The sequence below is a fragment of the Penicilliopsis zonata genome, assembly GCF_001890105.1.
Source record: "Penicilliopsis zonata CBS 506.65 unplaced genomic scaffold ASPZOscaffold_25, whole genome shotgun sequence".
Lineage (NCBI taxonomy): Eukaryota > Fungi > Ascomycota > Eurotiomycetes > Eurotiales > Aspergillaceae > Penicilliopsis > Penicilliopsis zonata.
This window is the reverse complement of record NW_019208931.1, coordinates 1-18,323: the sequence shown is the minus strand read 5'-3', so window position 1 is coordinate 18,323 and position 18,323 is coordinate 1. Positions and strand designations below refer to the sequence as shown.

At 40.9% G+C, this 18,323-nt stretch overlaps 5 protein-coding genes across 5 annotated transcripts; 4 read left to right on the top strand and 1 right to left on the bottom strand.

The window, feature by feature from the left end:
* Positions 1–1,272: 1,272 nt before the first annotated feature.
* ASPZODRAFT_146936 (hypothetical protein) lies at positions 1,273–2,534 on the top strand (the record flags this gene model as incomplete). Its single annotated transcript, XM_022725207.1, has 4 exons — positions 1,273–1,479; positions 1,597–1,968; positions 2,026–2,375; positions 2,447–2,534. The coding sequence occupies 4 exons, from the start codon at positions 1,273–1,275 to the stop codon at positions 2,532–2,534; spliced, it is 1,017 nt and encodes a 338-aa protein (XP_022577274.1).
* Positions 2,535–4,504: 1,970 nt separating this feature from the next.
* ASPZODRAFT_124718 (hypothetical protein) lies at positions 4,505–5,550 on the bottom strand (the record flags this gene model as incomplete). The annotated part of the gene is made up of 1 exon (XM_022721401.1): positions 4,505–5,550. One exon carries the CDS (start codon positions 5,548–5,550, stop codon positions 4,525–4,527), a length of 1,026 nt encoding a protein of 341 aa, XP_022577273.1. The 3' UTR covers positions 4,505–4,524.
* A 1,172-nt stretch (positions 5,551–6,722) lies between these two features.
* ASPZODRAFT_76183 (hypothetical protein) lies at positions 6,723–8,381 on the top strand (the record flags this gene model as incomplete). The annotated part of the gene is made up of 1 exon (XM_022730070.1): positions 6,723–8,381. One exon carries the CDS (start codon positions 6,723–6,725, stop codon positions 8,379–8,381), a length of 1,659 nt encoding a protein of 552 aa, XP_022577272.1.
* A 2,874-nt stretch (positions 8,382–11,255) lies between these two features.
* Positions 11,256–12,761, top strand: ASPZODRAFT_136905 (hypothetical protein). Its single transcript, XM_022724164.1, has 6 exons — positions 11,256–11,354; positions 11,417–11,493; positions 11,541–11,592; positions 11,653–11,810; positions 11,864–11,920; positions 11,977–12,761. The coding sequence occupies exons 1-6, from the start codon at positions 11,319–11,321 to the stop codon at positions 12,566–12,568; spliced, it is 972 nt and encodes a 323-aa protein (XP_022577271.1). The 5' UTR covers positions 11,256–11,318; the 3' UTR covers positions 12,569–12,761.
* A 1,763-nt stretch (positions 12,762–14,524) lies between these two features.
* On the top strand, positions 14,525–14,894 carry ASPZODRAFT_146932 (hypothetical protein; the record flags this gene model as incomplete). The annotated part of the gene is made up of 2 exons (XM_022725206.1): positions 14,525–14,536; positions 14,598–14,894. The coding sequence occupies 2 exons, from the start codon at positions 14,525–14,527 to the stop codon at positions 14,892–14,894; spliced, it is 309 nt and encodes a 102-aa protein (XP_022577270.1).
* Positions 14,895–18,323: the final 3,429 nt, after the last annotated feature.

Here is an 18,323-nt window from a genome sequence, read left to right as displayed (position 1 = left end):
TACCTCCTGCTGCACTCCCCTTGTAAAGCTCAATCTGCTCAAATGCACTGGCTAGGAATTTGCTCTTTATAGATTGAGTAGAAGTAGAGGCAGTATGGATGCTTCCTTATTCTAGAGCATCACCTTAGCAGAACCCTAGTTAATGTCATAAATATCCTAGATTTAGTGATGATTAGTGAAGTTCTTTACACTATTTTTATGCCTGTTTCAATTTTAGTTAATTAAGATATACATTAAGGAAAGAAGTTGATTCTATGCTTACCACATATATTATAGTTATTATTAATAATAAAGCATGGTTCTAGATTACATATTCTGAATATGGCATCTCTTCCACACCTTGTGGGGCGGCTGGTGAGCTCTATATTCAGGCATGTTCAATGGTAGACAATGCAGCCAAGGGGGGACTTTTCTGTTGATTGGGTGTGTTTGCTTGAGTACAGAGGCCACGGCTGATTTTACTTATACCAATGGAGAAACCACCCGAGCGGTCCACTGGGCAATGCCTTGAGGGCTAGCCATTGAGGACTCATCCACTGTGTAGATACTTAGGCTACTGCAAATCGTATCACACGCCCCTCAGCTGAACAGAAAAGCCAACCGTGCCGAGGGCCCATCCACTACTCCGTATACTCGGTATCAACCCCTCTTCAGCTTCAGCTGTTTTAACACTCATAATAAGCAGGGCTGGCTGCCTGTAACGTACATGCACACCATGCACTGCCGCGCGTCGTCGATTTTGCGACTTAGTAGGGCAGAGCTGACGGGGCGGCTCGACACTGCTAGAGCAGTTGATAACAATGTAAAGAAGGGATGATGAGCCAAGATGATCTGGGTGCTAATTCGCCAAGTGTCTCATCGCCGCAATATAAAGCTGTTTCCTGCACCTGGCTTGGTGTGAGACCATAGCAGCTGTCTTGACAAATATAACATGTATTTTAAAATGAAATGGCACGCGGGTATTAAAAATAGGTAAAATTAAAGAATGTATTGTTGGTAATTAAAGTAGACTTCAATTATCAGTCCTATATAGCTTCTTGACTCTGTTTTTAGAACTCTAAAAGAGAAGAGGCCAGCTGAAGTCTAGAAAAGATGATACGCTACTTGGTCCACACTTGGCTAGTCAGATATGATGAATACAGTATATAATACATAGTCTTCTAGTCGTTCATCTATTCTTTCATAGGCAGTATACTCTTATTCCTCTTTTCGGCTGCTATTCTTAACAAACATACCGACACCATAGAGCCTTTTTTTGACACGTCAAAGATCATGGTGATTCTACATGCTTCTGATGCAAAGGAGACCGTTAATCTCGCGCGTCAAATGGGAAGCACCTTTGATCTGACCGCAAACTGGATGTCCCAGCTGCTTCCCTACATCGGGAGTCGAACTATAGATACAATCTGCTTGCCACAGTCCCACGATGCAGGGCTGTATGAGATATGCAGAACCTGTCGGCTTGGATCCGAATCCACGGTGCGTACCCAAACCAAGGACATTCTCACTTAACTGCGGTACGGCGTGCGCATGTTCAACATCCATCCAGTCATCCGACAAGACCGGTTTATTTATGGCCACTACCAATATATCAAGAAAGACAACATCCCATCCTCTGTCGCATCCCTGGTGACCATGGTGGACTTTAGCTTAGTCGACTGCTACCACGGTGGCGATGGGGCCTCGCTTGACGAGCTCATCCGCCAAGTGAACAAGTTCATGGCCTCACACAACGAGATCGTCATTTTGAGTATCTCCCACGCATTCAGTTTTGACCGCGAGACAATCGGCGAAGAATGGGGACATCTGCTCAACCAGACGGAATGGGAGCGACTGCTCACCCAGCTGAGCCAGCTCAACCTTCGCTATGTGATGCCGAGCACTCCTGGGCCTAACGACCGCGGCGTGGTCGGGAGGGAGATCACAGAGATGCTCGCGGGCAGCACCAGGCCGGCCGTCATCGTGGCCGTGGACCACTCGGACCTAGGCACATTCGCTGGCTAGGGGTTCTATCCCCTCAGCCAGCTGGGCGGCCTGCGAGACCGGCAAGTCACCCACACGCAGGACACCACTGAAGCCATCGTGGGCTATCTCCGAGACACAGGTGGGTTTATGGCACAGATTTTGCTGATTGCAATGTACAATGCCTTCCAGAGCTCGTATCTGCGGCAAGGGTTGTACAGCATCATCGATGTTGCCCGTCTGCTGCGGGCCTCGGATCTGCCAAAGGTCCCAGACGAGATATCCCCAGAGAAATATCCTAATCTCATCACTATGGATAGTATCGAGGATGCCGGGCTGGGGTGCGTGACTATTGCCGTCAATGGCAAGATCATCACGGGCAAGAATGTTACCTTGGTCTTTGAGAATGATCAGTGGGTTTTTAAGTAGTAGCAACTGGCTAGCACTCTATATGGGTTATGATACTGCATAATATTACTTACAGGGCCATGTCTAACCCCATTACTCATGTATTACCTGCTATTATTTTAAAATTATTTCTTCATCTGGACTTAGAACGTGGTTTGCAATGATTTCTAAGCTCTACTATTGATATTTATCATTTAATATGTTCATGAAGCACTCTAAACCCATACTTTACCATGGTTATCTGAATTTGGGTCTGTCATAAGAAGCCCTGTCCACTATCCAATTGTCTTGACATGATGATACAGGAATGGATCATAGCAATATAGCACATGTTTTCAGCAGGGCATTTATTAAGCCAGCAACCTACCATTCGAAAACAGCAAAATTGCTCGGGTTGACGGTCTATACCTGACGTTACGCATGCCCCAAGTGTACGCTAGGATGGAAATCCTGCTCAGCCCAGTTGTGGGGTGAATATATAGATCTATCAAGTTTATGCTTAAGTTGGTCATATAGTAGCCTAATAATCATATAACAGCTATAATGAATACTGCTACTCTGAATTGGTATACATTTAGACACCTTTTTTGTCTAGTGGTAGAGTGGCCCTTTGAAATGATATCTATTCAATCAAGTGCTCATCAATATATATTTATAGGTGATTAATATAATAATTCATTTATTTTATAACTCTCTACACTTTAGCTGGGGTGTCAGGAAGGGTGAAATTGATCCCTTCAGTAAGGATTATATCTAGTCTTCTTATTTTATAAGAACCACTAATACATATCTTCCACAGAGTAGACTATATTTATAATTACACACCTCAATGAAATCCAACAGTAAGTGTGATATATCCTTAGCTAGTACCTTGGGAGGTGTCCCTCTTACATCTGGTGGCAGCGTTGCCCACACATTTTTTAAAGGGGTTGCACTATGACTCTCACCATGAGCCGCCTTCCGCGGCGAAATCCATAGTAATATTCACAGCAAGACGTGATCGGCGAGCAGTTAAAGGTCAACCCTTAGACATTACACCCGCCCGCTCCAACTGGCAACCTGAGATAAACCTGTCGCACGAATCTGGATCCAGCAGTGAGCTGGGCCTGGGCTGGTCCCTGTCAACGGGTCGCCCTGTACTTCGACGAGGAAGATGTCTTTATGCTCGCCGATGGCCAGGATCTGGTGCCGCTGACAGCCCCAGCCGTAGTCCGCATGGGTGACTATTTAGCAATGAAGCACTGGGGACCAAACCCCTATCTCGTAAACCCGACATGTATGCAAATCTTGGTACAGAGGATGTCTCCAGGGTCTAATTTCCTGGTATTAGGCAGTCTCAAGCGCAAAGCCAAGTTAAAGATAGAAGAGCAATTTCCCAACCAAGGGAGTTTGTTTTGCCAGCCATTCGGATTTCTCGGGCGTCAAACCAAGTCAGCAATCAGCAAGAGATAGCAAATGGCCCTGGCCACCAACTTGGCGGTGGGACTCAGCTAGACGACTCTAGTATTCGCCCGTCTGACACCAATCACCTTGAATATCTCGACCTTGGTATTGAAGAAGAATTCTCTTTTTAGTTTATGCAGGACCCTTTGGCTGAAGAAGATACCACCAATAAAGTGCAAGTACAGTCTTGTAGACCACGGAGGCCTACGCGAGCAACATAGAAATAGACTGGGAATAGAGTCTCTAGCTCCTCTATTGAGAAGATTATTCCGACAGCCATTAAGAATTATCAAGAGACAAAAGATATGTAGTAGATTTCTCTCACTGAGTCTATATATACTATTTTAAGTGATTATATATAAATATACTAGAATGAAATATAATTTGAATCTAGAGTATCTTTTGTTTTATAGCTATATTAAATCTATGCTGCAGTCTTCCTTTTTATACCCATTAATAAATAATTCACTGCCTGTTCTTGACTAGTAGGTATATATTTACTGCAGCAGAAAATCTCTATACCCATAATAATTTATTTAATAATATAAATAGACCTGTATATCCATGATAGCTCATAGAAACCAATGGAAGACACTGGTACTAGATATACTCATTAGACCTTATGTAGTAAAATTCTTCTTGAAAATGCCATGTTGAAATAGAATACAGATGGTGACCGTATATCTCTCATCCCGCCCTTCTCATGCAATGCTAAAGGCAGGCTTCGACTGTGAACCCTGGGCGCTCCCTATACGCAAGAAACCCAGTATCATCATAGCATCCAATATACTCTGCCTCCATGTCCTGACCTTTCAAAATCCCCAAATCAACCCACAGGAGAATGTTCCCGTTCTCCATCACGCCGCCTGGTCCATATGCTTCCATGAACCTGCGGCGCAGAGTAACGTGTGATTTGTACTTCCTTCCGATACGCTCCATCCAAGACATGTCTGTGAAATAAAAAACCTGGACTGTACGGTTGTACGACAGCGCATTGGTCTTGTCGGTTTCCGGCTTGAACAGGCCGCTGTCGGTACCTTGGCAGAGACGGGCTGATATGATTCCATCCTCATGACCTCCATGAATAGCCGTGAGGATCCATTCTTCCGAAATATCCTGAAAGTTCTCAGTCCAGTAATGCTTTTCGTCATGCTCCATCGAGCCTCGGTCCTGTCCCTCGACAACGAAGCAAATATTGTCTGGAAAATGTTTGATGGTCGTGCGACCAAGCCGGATTTCATCGTCTGAGGATGGAGGTGCTGCAAGCTGTATCTTGCTTTCGAGCTTATCTTCCGGTGTGGAATCTTCGATGCGGTCACGGTAAGAACCCCAGTAGCCAGTCTTTTCCACCAAGGGCTTTATCTGTGCAACATTTGCAAAGCCTGTCGGTATATGCTTGTTTGTCTCGTAAAGGACCCTCGAGGGCCTCAACGTCAATTTCTCACGCCAGAATCCAGCGTCGTCGGGCAGCGAGTGCCAAAACTGCGTGACGGGCTCGCTGCTCCACCAGCTTTGGTAGTCGGTTTCCTGTCGCCAGTATGCGAGGAAAAGCTTGCTCATAAAGCCAGGCCTCGTACCATCTTCAGACTCGAGGATCTCCACATGGGCAGCAGAGCTCTGCAGGAGAGCTTGGAAGAAATTTATGATGGTTGCCCTTTGCTCAGTAGGAGATGCCCCATGATATTGACATCCAAAAAGGCATTGAACAAAGGGTTGGGAGAACTTGGCTGTCAACATGTTGATGGAAGTTATGTAGATTTTGATATCAGAAAGCAGATGGACAGTCGAGTTGGTTAGGATGGAAGTACTGTTCTTATGTATCAACAGACCCAAGGGAAGACAGCACAACTACCAACAACATCATCGACATCAGCACCTGGAAGAATGGCCGTGAGACATTTAATATGACCAGTCACAATGATGTGACACTTGGATTCGTAAGACTCGGTAGAACTATTCATGCAACAGTTCATGAGGGTGTAGTAGTCAGGACCCTCATTGGTTCTTCATCAGACTTGACATATAATGCAGATGGTAGGCGACTTGCATGCAAGGACTTCCTGGAGTAAAAATACAGTAATATGATATCATATATACTGGCTGAGATATTTTACATGTATTTCAAACTGTATTAATCACATATTAGAAAGGATATGATGCATTATACTATGATCCAAGATCTAAGCATTCATCTTAAAAGCGCGCTGCTGGGCGCTTAATTAATGGATATATTTAACAGGATGGCACATTCTTAATCTATTTCTCTATAAGCTCCTTGAGCGAGTCTTTTTTTACCCCGTGATTCATTCCTGGGGTACTTACTATGAAATCATACATGATTTTGCATGGAATTTGAAGATTTCAATATACATCAGAACCCTTCTAAAACAATACAGCACTGTATCACCTCAAAATTCAGTAGTGGCGACGTACCTCATATTTTGCATGATCTATGATATGATTCTGACGTATTCTGTTTCTGTGTTCGATCGATCTATGATATGATTCTTACATATTCTTCTGTTGTGATCGATCGATCGCTAGTAAAGTAGCTGCATCACACCCCCAAGTCCGGCCCGAACCCTAAAACCGTATTCTCACCCCAGACCGCTGGGCGAAGCACAAGCTCCACGCGCAGGCGATGACTGGTTAGAAGTACCTAGGTATCCGGTACCGGGTGCGCTGAAGTTGGTTGGGACTGTCTCATGACATAACATAGTAGGGGGCTCATACGGAGGCGAGTATGCATTGTAACACTTGATGGAATCATCAAAAAGCTCACCGTGGAATGTCATGGAAGTGATATGACAGGTATAAATCCGGTCCTCTGGAAATACTCTTGCTAGACAAAAAGCAACGGACTCAAGAATTCCAATTTAGATTCCAATCAAATCGATTCACCAAGCAAAATGGCGCCAGCGATTGTTTCCCTGCCCGACACCGCAACGGATGCCCCAAGCAAAGACTCCCTCATCAAGTGTGACGTGGTCATCATCGGCGCTGGCCTGGGCGGTATTGCTGCACTCTACCATCTACAGCGAATTGGTCTGCGCTGCCAGGTGTTGGAGAAAGAAGCCGATATCGGTGGTGTCTGGCAGCGCAACCGGTACCCTGGCGCGCGGATTGACACGGGCATTCCATCCTATCTGCTGGACATGCCTGAATGCTGGAAGACCTGGAACTGGTCCTGCAAGCACCCAGACCATGAAGAGATACGGCGCTATCTCGACCACTGTGATGATCAGACCTCCATCCGGGACCACGTCTTGTTCAACACGGAGGTCATTGGAGCGCAATTCGACACCAGTAGTCAGAATTGGATTACTGTGTGTGCGGACAGAACCGTGGTGCAGAGTAAATATCTGGTTTCTGCTGTTGGTATCACCTGCAGCCGATCACGGTCCCTGGATACCGACCTTGCGTCATTCGAGGGGGATATCTATCACCCAAGTGAATGGCCCATGAACGAGGTATCACCCGAAGGAAAAGACGTGGCCGTCATCGGGACTGGGTGTACCGGCGTTCAAATCGTGCAGACCTGGGGGTCAAAGGCCAAGTCCTTGACCCTCTATCAACGGTCTTACAACACTGCCCTTCCCCTACTGCCTGCTGCAGTAGGCTACAAGAAAGAGTCAAAAGGGCTCTCTATAGAGGCCTATCAGCAACTACTAGCTTCTCGCTATGAGACATTGACGGGCGTGGCTGCGTGCAGCTACCAGAACAAAGACACCCTGGACGACTCCCCTAAGGAGCGAGAAGCACTTTACCGGTCTCTGTACGACGCGGGAAGCCTGGATTTCTGGCTTTGCGGGTATAGAGATCTCACCACAAACCCTACTGCTAACCGGTTGGCGCACGAGTACTGGGCCAAGAGGACCCGGGAAAAGATCCATAATCCTCGCAAACGTGATCTCCTGGCACCCTTGAAGCCCCTGTATCCCTTTGCAGCAAAGAGGCCGGCCCTGGAGTTTGGGTTTTTTGAACAGTTTAACCAAGACAGTGTTGATGTTGTTGATATTGAAACAAACCCTATCGCCAGGTTTACTGTCGACGGAATCATGTTGGCTGATGGCACATACAATCATCATGATATCGTTATACCCGCCATTGGATTTACAAATGCAGTGGTTAACATCACCTCCCTTGGGATCCGTAGCGAGGAAGGAATCTTGCTCAAAGACATATGGAATCAGAGACTGCGGACTCTTTTCGGAATCATGGTCCGTGAACTGCCCAACATGTTCATCATCAATGGGCCCCAAGCTCCAAGTGAGCAATCCAACCTCCCAACATGCATCGATCTCCAAGTCAATTGGATTGCGGATCTCCTCGTCAATGCTCAGAGAGATGGAGTCGAGACAATCCGTCCAACCGAGGAGGCAATCGAAGAGTGGAACAGCAAAGTGCAGGCCTTTAATAAGTGCCACAAACCCACCACGAGTCGGTGCAACAGCGACGGAGACCTGATCTTTTTCAATGGGGGGATCCCCCGCTACGCTGAGGCCTTGGAGAGACGCTCTGGATCATGGGAAGATTTTGACCTTCCCAACATGTTCAATCCACTGTGAGATTGCAAACTTACGTCACTCTGAAACAAAAGGTAAATGGATCTTTCATATCTGATAATAATGAAATATACTTGTCTCCTATTTCGCCATGTCAATTCTTTTGCTAATCCATTCTATATAGGATATTTATGACCTAAAATTTCTTCACTGCCACCTGGAGAACAGTAAATAGACTCAAGGGAAGTATTACTGCAGCTCTAGTTGATATGAGGAGGCGCTAAAGAATTCATTCAGGGAGTCATTCTCACCAGGTGATAGCTATAGTGGATAGATACACATGACTTTCACTCATGTAGTTCTAGTTATATTGGTGACTAGACTATGTCCGCTCATTATTGACTCAGATATTTTGGCTATTTTACACCCTTCATCTGGATGAGAACCTATTGTCATATCTCTTTATGATACCTCCAATAGATATATGGAGATTCGCTCTAGATATACCTTGTACGGCTTGTTGGCAAACGCGGATAGAGGCATTGCGAGAAGGGTGGAGCTAGACATGATGTGTCAGCTAGATGCCTGAGACTGTTTCTCTATAAAAAAAGAGAGTATCAATATAATCAAGCATGGTCTAGTAATATATCTCCTAAGAGGGGCTTCCTTCTTTTGTGATTTTGCATGTCTGCCTCTTGCTGGGTATGCAATTGGTGAAGATAACAAAACTAAAGGCTGGACAAGGCTGTTTCAGTCTTACCATGATTAGGCTTATATTATGAAGAGACTGGCCAACAAATTGGTCATGACTTAGTATTCCTAATTGCACCATTCATACTATAAACACTCTTAATTAATCAATACCCTTGAATATACTATATGGGAGCCAGATTAAATCCCCGGCTAGGGTTCTACTCCATGACAGACTCTACAAATCAGACTGGAAATATGGCGACCAAGCACTGGTCTAGTACATCCAGCAGAACCAGAATGACGCTGTATATGAGCGTCTTGATTCTAAATTAGCGCGTCCATCAGGGTGCCACCTCCAGCTTGCCATTAAATACGCTCCTATCGCTCTAATCCAACGCCTTCTTAGGTATAGTGAGATCGATATCAACTACGCTACACGCATGGCGCCGAAAAGGTATCTATTATCTTGACAGCGCCTTCTGCGATGCCTACTCACGCGATAATCGGGCAATGGTCAATGTCTTCATTTCCCGGGGCGTGTTGCAAAGCCTTGAAAACTCCATAGTCCCTGCCGTCATCCGGGCCTATCTAGCTAGTGCTATATCTGTATCCATTCTTAGAATGGAGAAATGTTACTTTACTTCTACTTAATTAGTTAATGCTATATATTTAGATGTTGCCTTCAAAATAAGTCATAATGATCATTCTTGATTTTGATCATATTTTACCCTCCATGTTTTTGTGATAACATAAGCTAGGGTGATAGATAGTGAATAGTTATTCTTAATTCCACCTCTACTGTTTTATCTAATAAATTATGTTGTTACCTCACTAAAAGCAACACAGAGTTTTTTGAAATATCATTGCCAGGTGCATTGTATTCCAGTGCTACTGCATTGCTAAGCAAGGAGTCAACCTAGGTAGCATACTCCATAGCTTGATGGATGCGCCAACTCAGCCCATGCCTCCAATGACGCGTCGACGCCTGCCACGTTGACATTTCCAATATTGACTCCCACAACGCCTTGGACGCCTCCGCATTCTCACGTTCCACAACAGCACAGGGAGTGGGCTCACAATTAAACATTTCATATCATTAAATTCAAGATATAAAATAAAGTTAGGAAATGACTCCGGCCATTTGTGGTGCTATACCTATTCTATTAAATTAAGCCTTTAGTCTAGCATTGGAGCAGAATTTATATTGGAAGGTGATGAATTAGCTGTCGCTAACTAATGCTTGCTCTCATTCTTCTAAAGTAAGGCTATTTATCTAGTATTCACAGTGTAAACCTTGAACGCTAGTATTGCCTCGGTGGAGAGTACTCCGTATACTCCTATCAGTTATACCAATAATGCTAATTCTAAATTAGTATCTTTCGCGCACTTTTCTAGTCCAGTCAGTCAGTATACTACTATATAATTATATACTCCGTAGTGACCCCCATTTTTCTCATAGATGCCAAGTGACCAGTTTTGTAACCAGAAAAAAAAAATGATTTGGCGGGGTCCAACCTATAGTCCGCCGTACATGGATCAGATAGTTAAAGGCTAACTTTTTTACAAGTTTATAGCCTTGATTACAGAGGAATTTCTACTCTGCTTATTCTAGGGATAGGTATATAACAGCAAAACAAAAATTCCCCCCGCAATCATTACTCCATCTCCGTAGGATCCGTCGCGACAGGCTCAGCCCCACCGGCTGCTACGTAGCAGTAGACGCGGGGATGGTTTACTTCGTATCTTTCTTCTTGTGCCATTTAAAAACAATCCCTGCGCCTCTCAACCCGTAGTCAATTTGCACCAGGCAGGCCAATTATTCTTAAACAGCTAGAGGCAACAACATTCGTCTCATAATTGTAAGTTATGTTTATCCAGAATAGTTACTTACTACATACCTAGGTATTAACTGTCTAGTGCTAGTGTACATTAGCAATACTACATATTCTCAAGCTAGACCAAGCATCCGACCGCATTAGACAAGGGAAATAAATCCATGCAACATACACATTGGACAAACGTGCGTGGCATCAGCCGGTGTACAGAGGAGTATGGAGCCCTTACGACTGCATGTCATGACTCGTATCCCAATCAGGAGACGACCTGCAACAGGGATCATCCTTCAGGGTATGACTAGTACGTTTGTCAACGGCCAAACGCACTAAACTAGCTGATTAGTTACTTATAGGATGGAAAGTCATAAGTAAGCCGTTCCCTGCTCCTCTTTAAGTGTCTTTCCTACCTCGCAGTCCCTCCACTTTTTTGTTCTCTTTCTTCAGGACTGCCAACTATTAACACTGGTTGGAAATGGCTTCTACCAGCAACTCAGAGCCCGTAGCACATGTAATTCCTCCCTGTGTCCACGTGTCATGCCCTGGGGTCATTCGTTATCTAACTGTATCCAGGACGATGGAGACAACGCATCATTGAGTTCAACTGGAACAGACTACACATCACTCCGGTCAAGTGTGCTGGATTATGAGTGAGTTTCATAATCCACTTGTCAGTTCAATGTTACAAATCGTCTAGATATGAAAACGGCCGCCGGTACCAGAGCTACCGCAAGGGCGAATACGTCTTTGTGAGCTTTAATTTCCCATATAAACTAGTGCCTGATATCAAAACCAGGCTAATCTTCTAGCCCAACGATGATGATGAGCAGGATCGTATGGATTTTCTGCACCACATCTACAACATGATCTTGGGCGGCGAGCTGTACGTCGCCCCCGTCGGCGATACAGCCCGTCGCGTCCTCGACATCGGCACCGGAACGGGAATTTGGGCCATAGATTTTGCTGAGTATATTCCTCTTATCCTTGAATTGAGAGTTGTATATATACTAATCGATTCAGTGAGCATCCTGCCGCAGAGGTGATCGGAAACGACTTGAGCCCAATTCAGCCCAAGTGGTCAGTCAGAACAATGATGTATCAATAGAACAGACTCACTAACATAAAATCTTCAGGGTCCCCTCCAATTGTATCTTCGAGGTTGATGACTTTGAGTCAAATTGGGAATACAATCGCCCCTTTGACTATATTCATGGTCGCGAGCTTGTTGGGTCAATTAAAGATATCAACCGACTTGCCAAACAGGCGTTTGATAACCTCAACCCTGGCGGATACTTTGAGCTACAGGCATTCACTCTTAATGTCTTTTCAGATGACAACTCTTTAGAAGAACGTGGACCATTTACAATCCAGATGTGTGAGCTTATTAAGGAGGCAGGCGAGAAGTTCGGCAAGCCTATGCAGGACATTGAAGAAACATGGTCCAAGGCATTTGAGCTGGCAGGGTTCATCAAAGTTACACCCAAGATGGTGAAGGTCCCATTTAGCCCATGGTCAAATGATCCAAAACAGAAGAAGATTGGACAGTTTATGCAATCTCAACAGAGCCAGGCTCTACCCTCTTATCTTCCTGGTCTTCTTACCACAATCTTGGGATGGTCCAAGGAAGAGGTTACTGTGCTAACGGCGAAGGTGCGCAAGGAGTTGTACGATTTGAGTGTGCACCAGTATGGAAAGGTGTATTTTATCTATGGGCAAAGGCCATAAACCATCGTTCTGTTGCTGATGTGATCAACGTCAATGATGTTTTCTGTCATATTGCTTATTATGCTATTTATGTACATAGCAGTATGTCGCAGGCCCTGGGCCTGCAGATTGGTAATTACAGCAATGTCAAGTGATTGAGAAAACCCAGCTGGGTTTATAGCTCAGTTTTCGGGTCCTGTATCAGAGGCTCGGCACAGGTATCGAGTCCCTTTGGAAAAACTGTCCAAGAAGAAGAAATCAATCTTCTCTTTCTACAAAAAGAGAATAGAAACCATACACCAACAAAACCCTAATGGGATTGACTTGTACTGGCTACATCTTTGCTCATGTTTTGCAGCCTAATTCAGCACCATTTAGGTGAGTACTAAGTACTTTGTAGTATTGGCAGCCAATGTTCTTACCCCCCTTCATCCATTATCTTGGCATCTGCAAATGCTAGGATAATTTCATGTCTACCCACAGGGTCCAACCAATTATATTCTCCCTATCCTAAGCACGTGCTGGTCCAGAGTATACTGCATAGCTATCCGAACGCTGCCTATGCTTGGCATCTGTAGGTTCGAAGTGGGGAAAACCATCCATCCTAATTTTCTAGATTAATACTAGAATCATCCGATTAGGACTAAGTATATACCTCATTAGGCCTTTATCCATCTTGCCCAGGCTTGGCCCTACCAAATTAAGTAGTATAGGTGTAGATTAACTACTAGGTATATTCCAATTTACAGATTGGATCCGATTGGCCAATTACCATCTATCCTGGCACGTGGCACGATTCTAGTCCAGCGGATTGGTCAGACAAAATGGACGTTAGATGGATGCCAACCCTACTCTAATTTGTAGGCAGCTTAACAATTAATCTATTCACCTTACCTCAGACTTGAATATATATATATATATATATATTTATCTGGTCTTCTCAGAGGATGAGACTTGTCAAGCCAGGCAAGCTGGGCAACTTTGGATTGATGCTTTAGGTATGCTGTGTGGATTAGCCTAGGTTTCATCTGAGCTGTAGGTTTTAGCTTAACCCATGGGTTTTCAAATTACGATAATGCTATGATTTCATATATATATGGGTTATCTAGTTAAGCTTAAATTGAGGCGGAATAGAGTATTCAAAATATAAAAAATTGTTGCCTGTTTAGGGGAAACCTTAAACCCGAGCCCACTGAATTTTTAGTAAGGTGAGAATATTGTTTATCAAGGTACTCATGGGTAGGTATTCCACCAATCCCTAGGCAAACAAAATGTTGCATGGGGTGGGCTCAGGTGATCAATTATACAGAATAGGACTGAAACCTAACCCATTTAGGCAGGCTAACAAGTCTAATTTTTAGGTGGGCTGGGGGAAACTTTAACCTAATCTCAAACCAGGTTACCTAATTGCGGAGCTGAGACAGTAATCAAGGTACCTATTGAGGAATTCAACTATTCTTGGTAAGCTCATGGAAAAGAGCCACTGCCTCAGGATTCAGCATACTCCGATGGCCTAGCCCTAGGACCTCATCTGCTTCTATAATTGAGATTGTAGCTACCAATCCCGGCTCTGATTTCTTGGTGAAAATCAAACGAGGAGCTGAGGGCTTCTAATGCAAATGTAAAGGACATAGCAGGCTTAGTGAGAAGAAGAGCGTTTGCTCGTATACAGGTTGAGACATGACACATCAAAGATGATGTCTTAGAAAACATATTGTGAGGCATTTATGGCAAGGCTAGATTGAACCTCAGAGGCCAACCCTGGTAATAGAGGATCCGAGACAACCCAATCAATTCAAGTTGGTCGTTTTATCTTGATTCTTGGCGAGAAAGATACGCATTTGGTAGCATAGGCTCTAACGACTTCTTCTTATAAAAAGCGGTTCCTCTTCCACAGAAAGGAAAGCATCTATCAACAATCCAACACTTCTCTATCAACCTTCTAACACCCACAAGAAAACTTCCAATCCCATCAAGATGAAGTTCCAGGTAAGCTGCTAAAGTAGGAATACTGATGTTATTTCAATATATGCTTAATACTTGCTGCTAGGTCGTCGCCGCCCTCGTTACCCTTTTCCCGGCTCTTGGCTGGGCTTGCGCCGCATACGACTTCTGTCTCTGTACCAACACAGACGGTAGCTTCAACGAAGCAGCTACTAAGGCGACTTGCGGTGACTATGCTGGAAACCTGGACACCTTCAATGATGGCCGCCACTTCTGCGCCGCCAGATCCTATGCCGTCGGCGAGGCGGGACCTGTGGTCCTGGACTACAACAACTGCCGTTTCAGACAGCTGTGCCAGAAGCACGGTGCTACCGGTGACTCTGACTGCTGGTCGAAGGAGTGATTGATATGCTAGGAGAGAAGCATAGAGAGGGGAGAATGAGGGGAATGGAAGGATAGAAGTCTGTATTAAGTTAAATTTCTCATGGGGGAGTCTATTCAATAGCCATAAGTAGCTGATAGTCAGTTACTGGCTGCTGCTCAATGAGGTAGAGTACTAGATCCCCTATACAACTAGTTATACAATTTGAAGCATTTACTCTTAGAATTGATAGTGGTCCTTTTCTCTTACCTAGAGTTATTAATTATGCCCTACTTTCTAGGATGTTGAGTTAGATCCTTGATAGGTCCAGAATATTTAAATCACGCAGATATGCTGTGATCATAAATTTCCGGTTGAAAGATATACATTTTAAAGAGATATTTGTTTATCTAAACAGGTACTATTGGAGTAACCTGGAGGAGGAAGAAACATGCTAAGAATTCTCAAGGCCAGCTTAAAACAGATGGTTTCAGTTTCAGAAGTAAAGTTCTGCTAGAACTTCCTAAAGCGTCGAGAAATCTTTATATTGCCAACCCCACTCTTATTCAGCTTGGCAAAATCTCCGAACCCGAGGAAGAGCCAAGAACATTGGATTAGTCATCAGGAGCCTATGGAACAGCCTATGGAACGAGTATGTCGGGCCTTCCTTGAGGGTGACCTGGGTGACCAACCTACCGCAGCTGAACAGCACGCAGATTAGGTACAGTGTTTATACCAGCAGCAACGACCGCGGTCATCATATTCTGTTGAAGGGATAGTTGAGGGGCCATGTATATACCCTCACTCCAACTACAATGTGTGAATATGTAGTGGCCCAAGGGGTTTAGTAACAATATGGTTAATAATTTAGTATTAATAATTGTTGCAGGAAAGGATGACCTTGAGGCTGCCAATCAGGATGATTCGCGTATATTTACACCATCACCTGACTAGCTAAGCCTAATATAGTTAGTGTTACACTCTAATTTTTTATTTACTTAATATATCTGGCCTGACTAACATTAGATATGCTGGGTAGTATATAAATTATATAGAAATATAATATTATTAGCCCTAAATATATATAGGATTTATTAAAGTTATAAGCCTAATTAACTCTTAATTATTATTATATTTATCTATAAGCTTTAAAGACTTACTAAAGATATAGAACCACTATATTAATAATACTACTAAGCTAAAATAATATTTATAAACCTATACTATATATATAGACTACTAATATACTGCTAATAAGCTAAAGATAATAAGTATTCTAAATAAGATATTAAATAATATAAAGATATTAGTCTTATTAAGGAATAGTATAGACTAGTATCTTTAGTATAAAGCCCTATAAATTATTATAGATTTATATAATATCTAGGATTATATTAATTTAGATAATAATATAGAACTAGAGCTGCTAATAGCTCTAGATATTATAGACTATAATAAAGAGATATAATTACCTAGGGACCTAGAGGGATACTAATTAATTATATATACTAAAGTTAATAAAAAGTATTACTATAAGTAAAAGAAATATAAATAGTTAAAGATAGGGATCTCTTATATTTTAAGCTATATATTTTAGTCTATATAGACTAATCTCCTAACTATTATAGCCAATAATAATACCATAAAGGGGATAATTAAGTAGTCATAAATATATCTAGCACTAATAGAGATATACCATAAAGCTAAGCTAATTTCAGCTAAATGATGTAAGGATTCTCCCTATATGGAGCCAATAATAAGATAATATTAAACTAACTAACTAGATAACTTTTAGGGATAAATATTGTCTATAATATATAAGTGCGTAGTAAGGTTAGGCCCTAATAATATATAAATAATAAGAATATTAATAGGAAATAGTCAATAAATAGTTAAGTTAATAATATAAAGAGAAGCTATATATCTAATAATTAGTATTTATATATTTATTATAGTTAATATACCTCTTTAGTATTAATTAAATTATTAATATTATAGTCCTTTATAAGGTTAATTATGCCTAATATCTTAATAAATCTTTAATAATTTAAGTTATTAAGAGCCTTAATAAAGCTATCTATAGATATTTAGGCTATTAATATCTAGATAATCTTTAGTTTTCTACCTTATACTTCTTAATAAAGTTAATATTAATAAATATTAATATGCCTAAGCTATATCTATAAGAGTAGATTATCTTTAATTAAAAGGTTAACTATTTATTAATTATTATATAAGATTATAAGCTTATACTTAGAATTAAATTTAATACTATTAAATAGATATTTTTACTAGAAGAGGTCCTTATTAGTATATAATATAACTATAAGCTCTATCTTTATTATTAATATTATCACTATTTTCTACTTTTTAGATTACTAATTAATTACTCCTTTATATAGGGTATAGAGATACTCTTTAATACTCTTATAATCTTAATTATCTCTATATATAATATTACTTATATATATAAAGATATTAAGGATCTTAATAGTATCCCTAGGTATTTATTATAGTCTAGTATATTAAATAGTAAGGAATTAGGTGCTATATAGATACTAAATAGTATATTCTATAGCTTTAATATACTTCTAAGAGGGATTCTTTAGGAATTAACTTAAATTATATATAATTTATAATATATCTAGTCTTATAATAATTATAGTATATAGGGTAGATCTTATTAATTATTAATAATAATAAGTCTATTTATTATTAATCTCTATATTATTATAGACTAGCTTCTTAATTATTACTAGTATATTTAGTGACTTATAATTTATTAGTCTATATTTAGTAGTAATAAATATAATATAGACATCTTAAGATAGCTATAGTTTCCCTTCTTTTTAATCTTATTAAATCTATATATTTAAGAACTATTCTAGTTCTATCTTATATATCTAATAAATACTTATTAAGGTATTAGAGAACTATATTATTTAGGCTTTATCTTATTTATAGTATATAAGAATAAAGTTATTAATATATATTATTAGGCTTAATATATTATCTATATATAGGTAGAGATCCTTATAAGGCTTTATTTTAAAAATAAGTAAAATATTAAATAAGTCTTTCTACTATAGTTTTAATAATCTATATAGACTATAAAGAGCTTATATTAATTATAAAGCTTTATTATATTATTTAAATTCTTAAGGGAATTTAATATATACCTCTTTATTAAGGATAGTATTTAAAAATATATTAATAATATTATATTATTTTATTTTTAGGTTAAATATATTAATAATTATTATTAAGGTTTAAAAGGTGTATGCTGTTAATATTATTACTTATATTTCTTTAGAGTTAAATAATTATAGATCTTTATAAATATAAATATAAACCTTAAACTTAGCTAGATATCTATCTATATTAAATTTATATATAAATACTTACTTAAGTAGTATAATTTATTAATTATTAAGTTATTTAATAACTATAAAGATCTTATAATTATTAAGT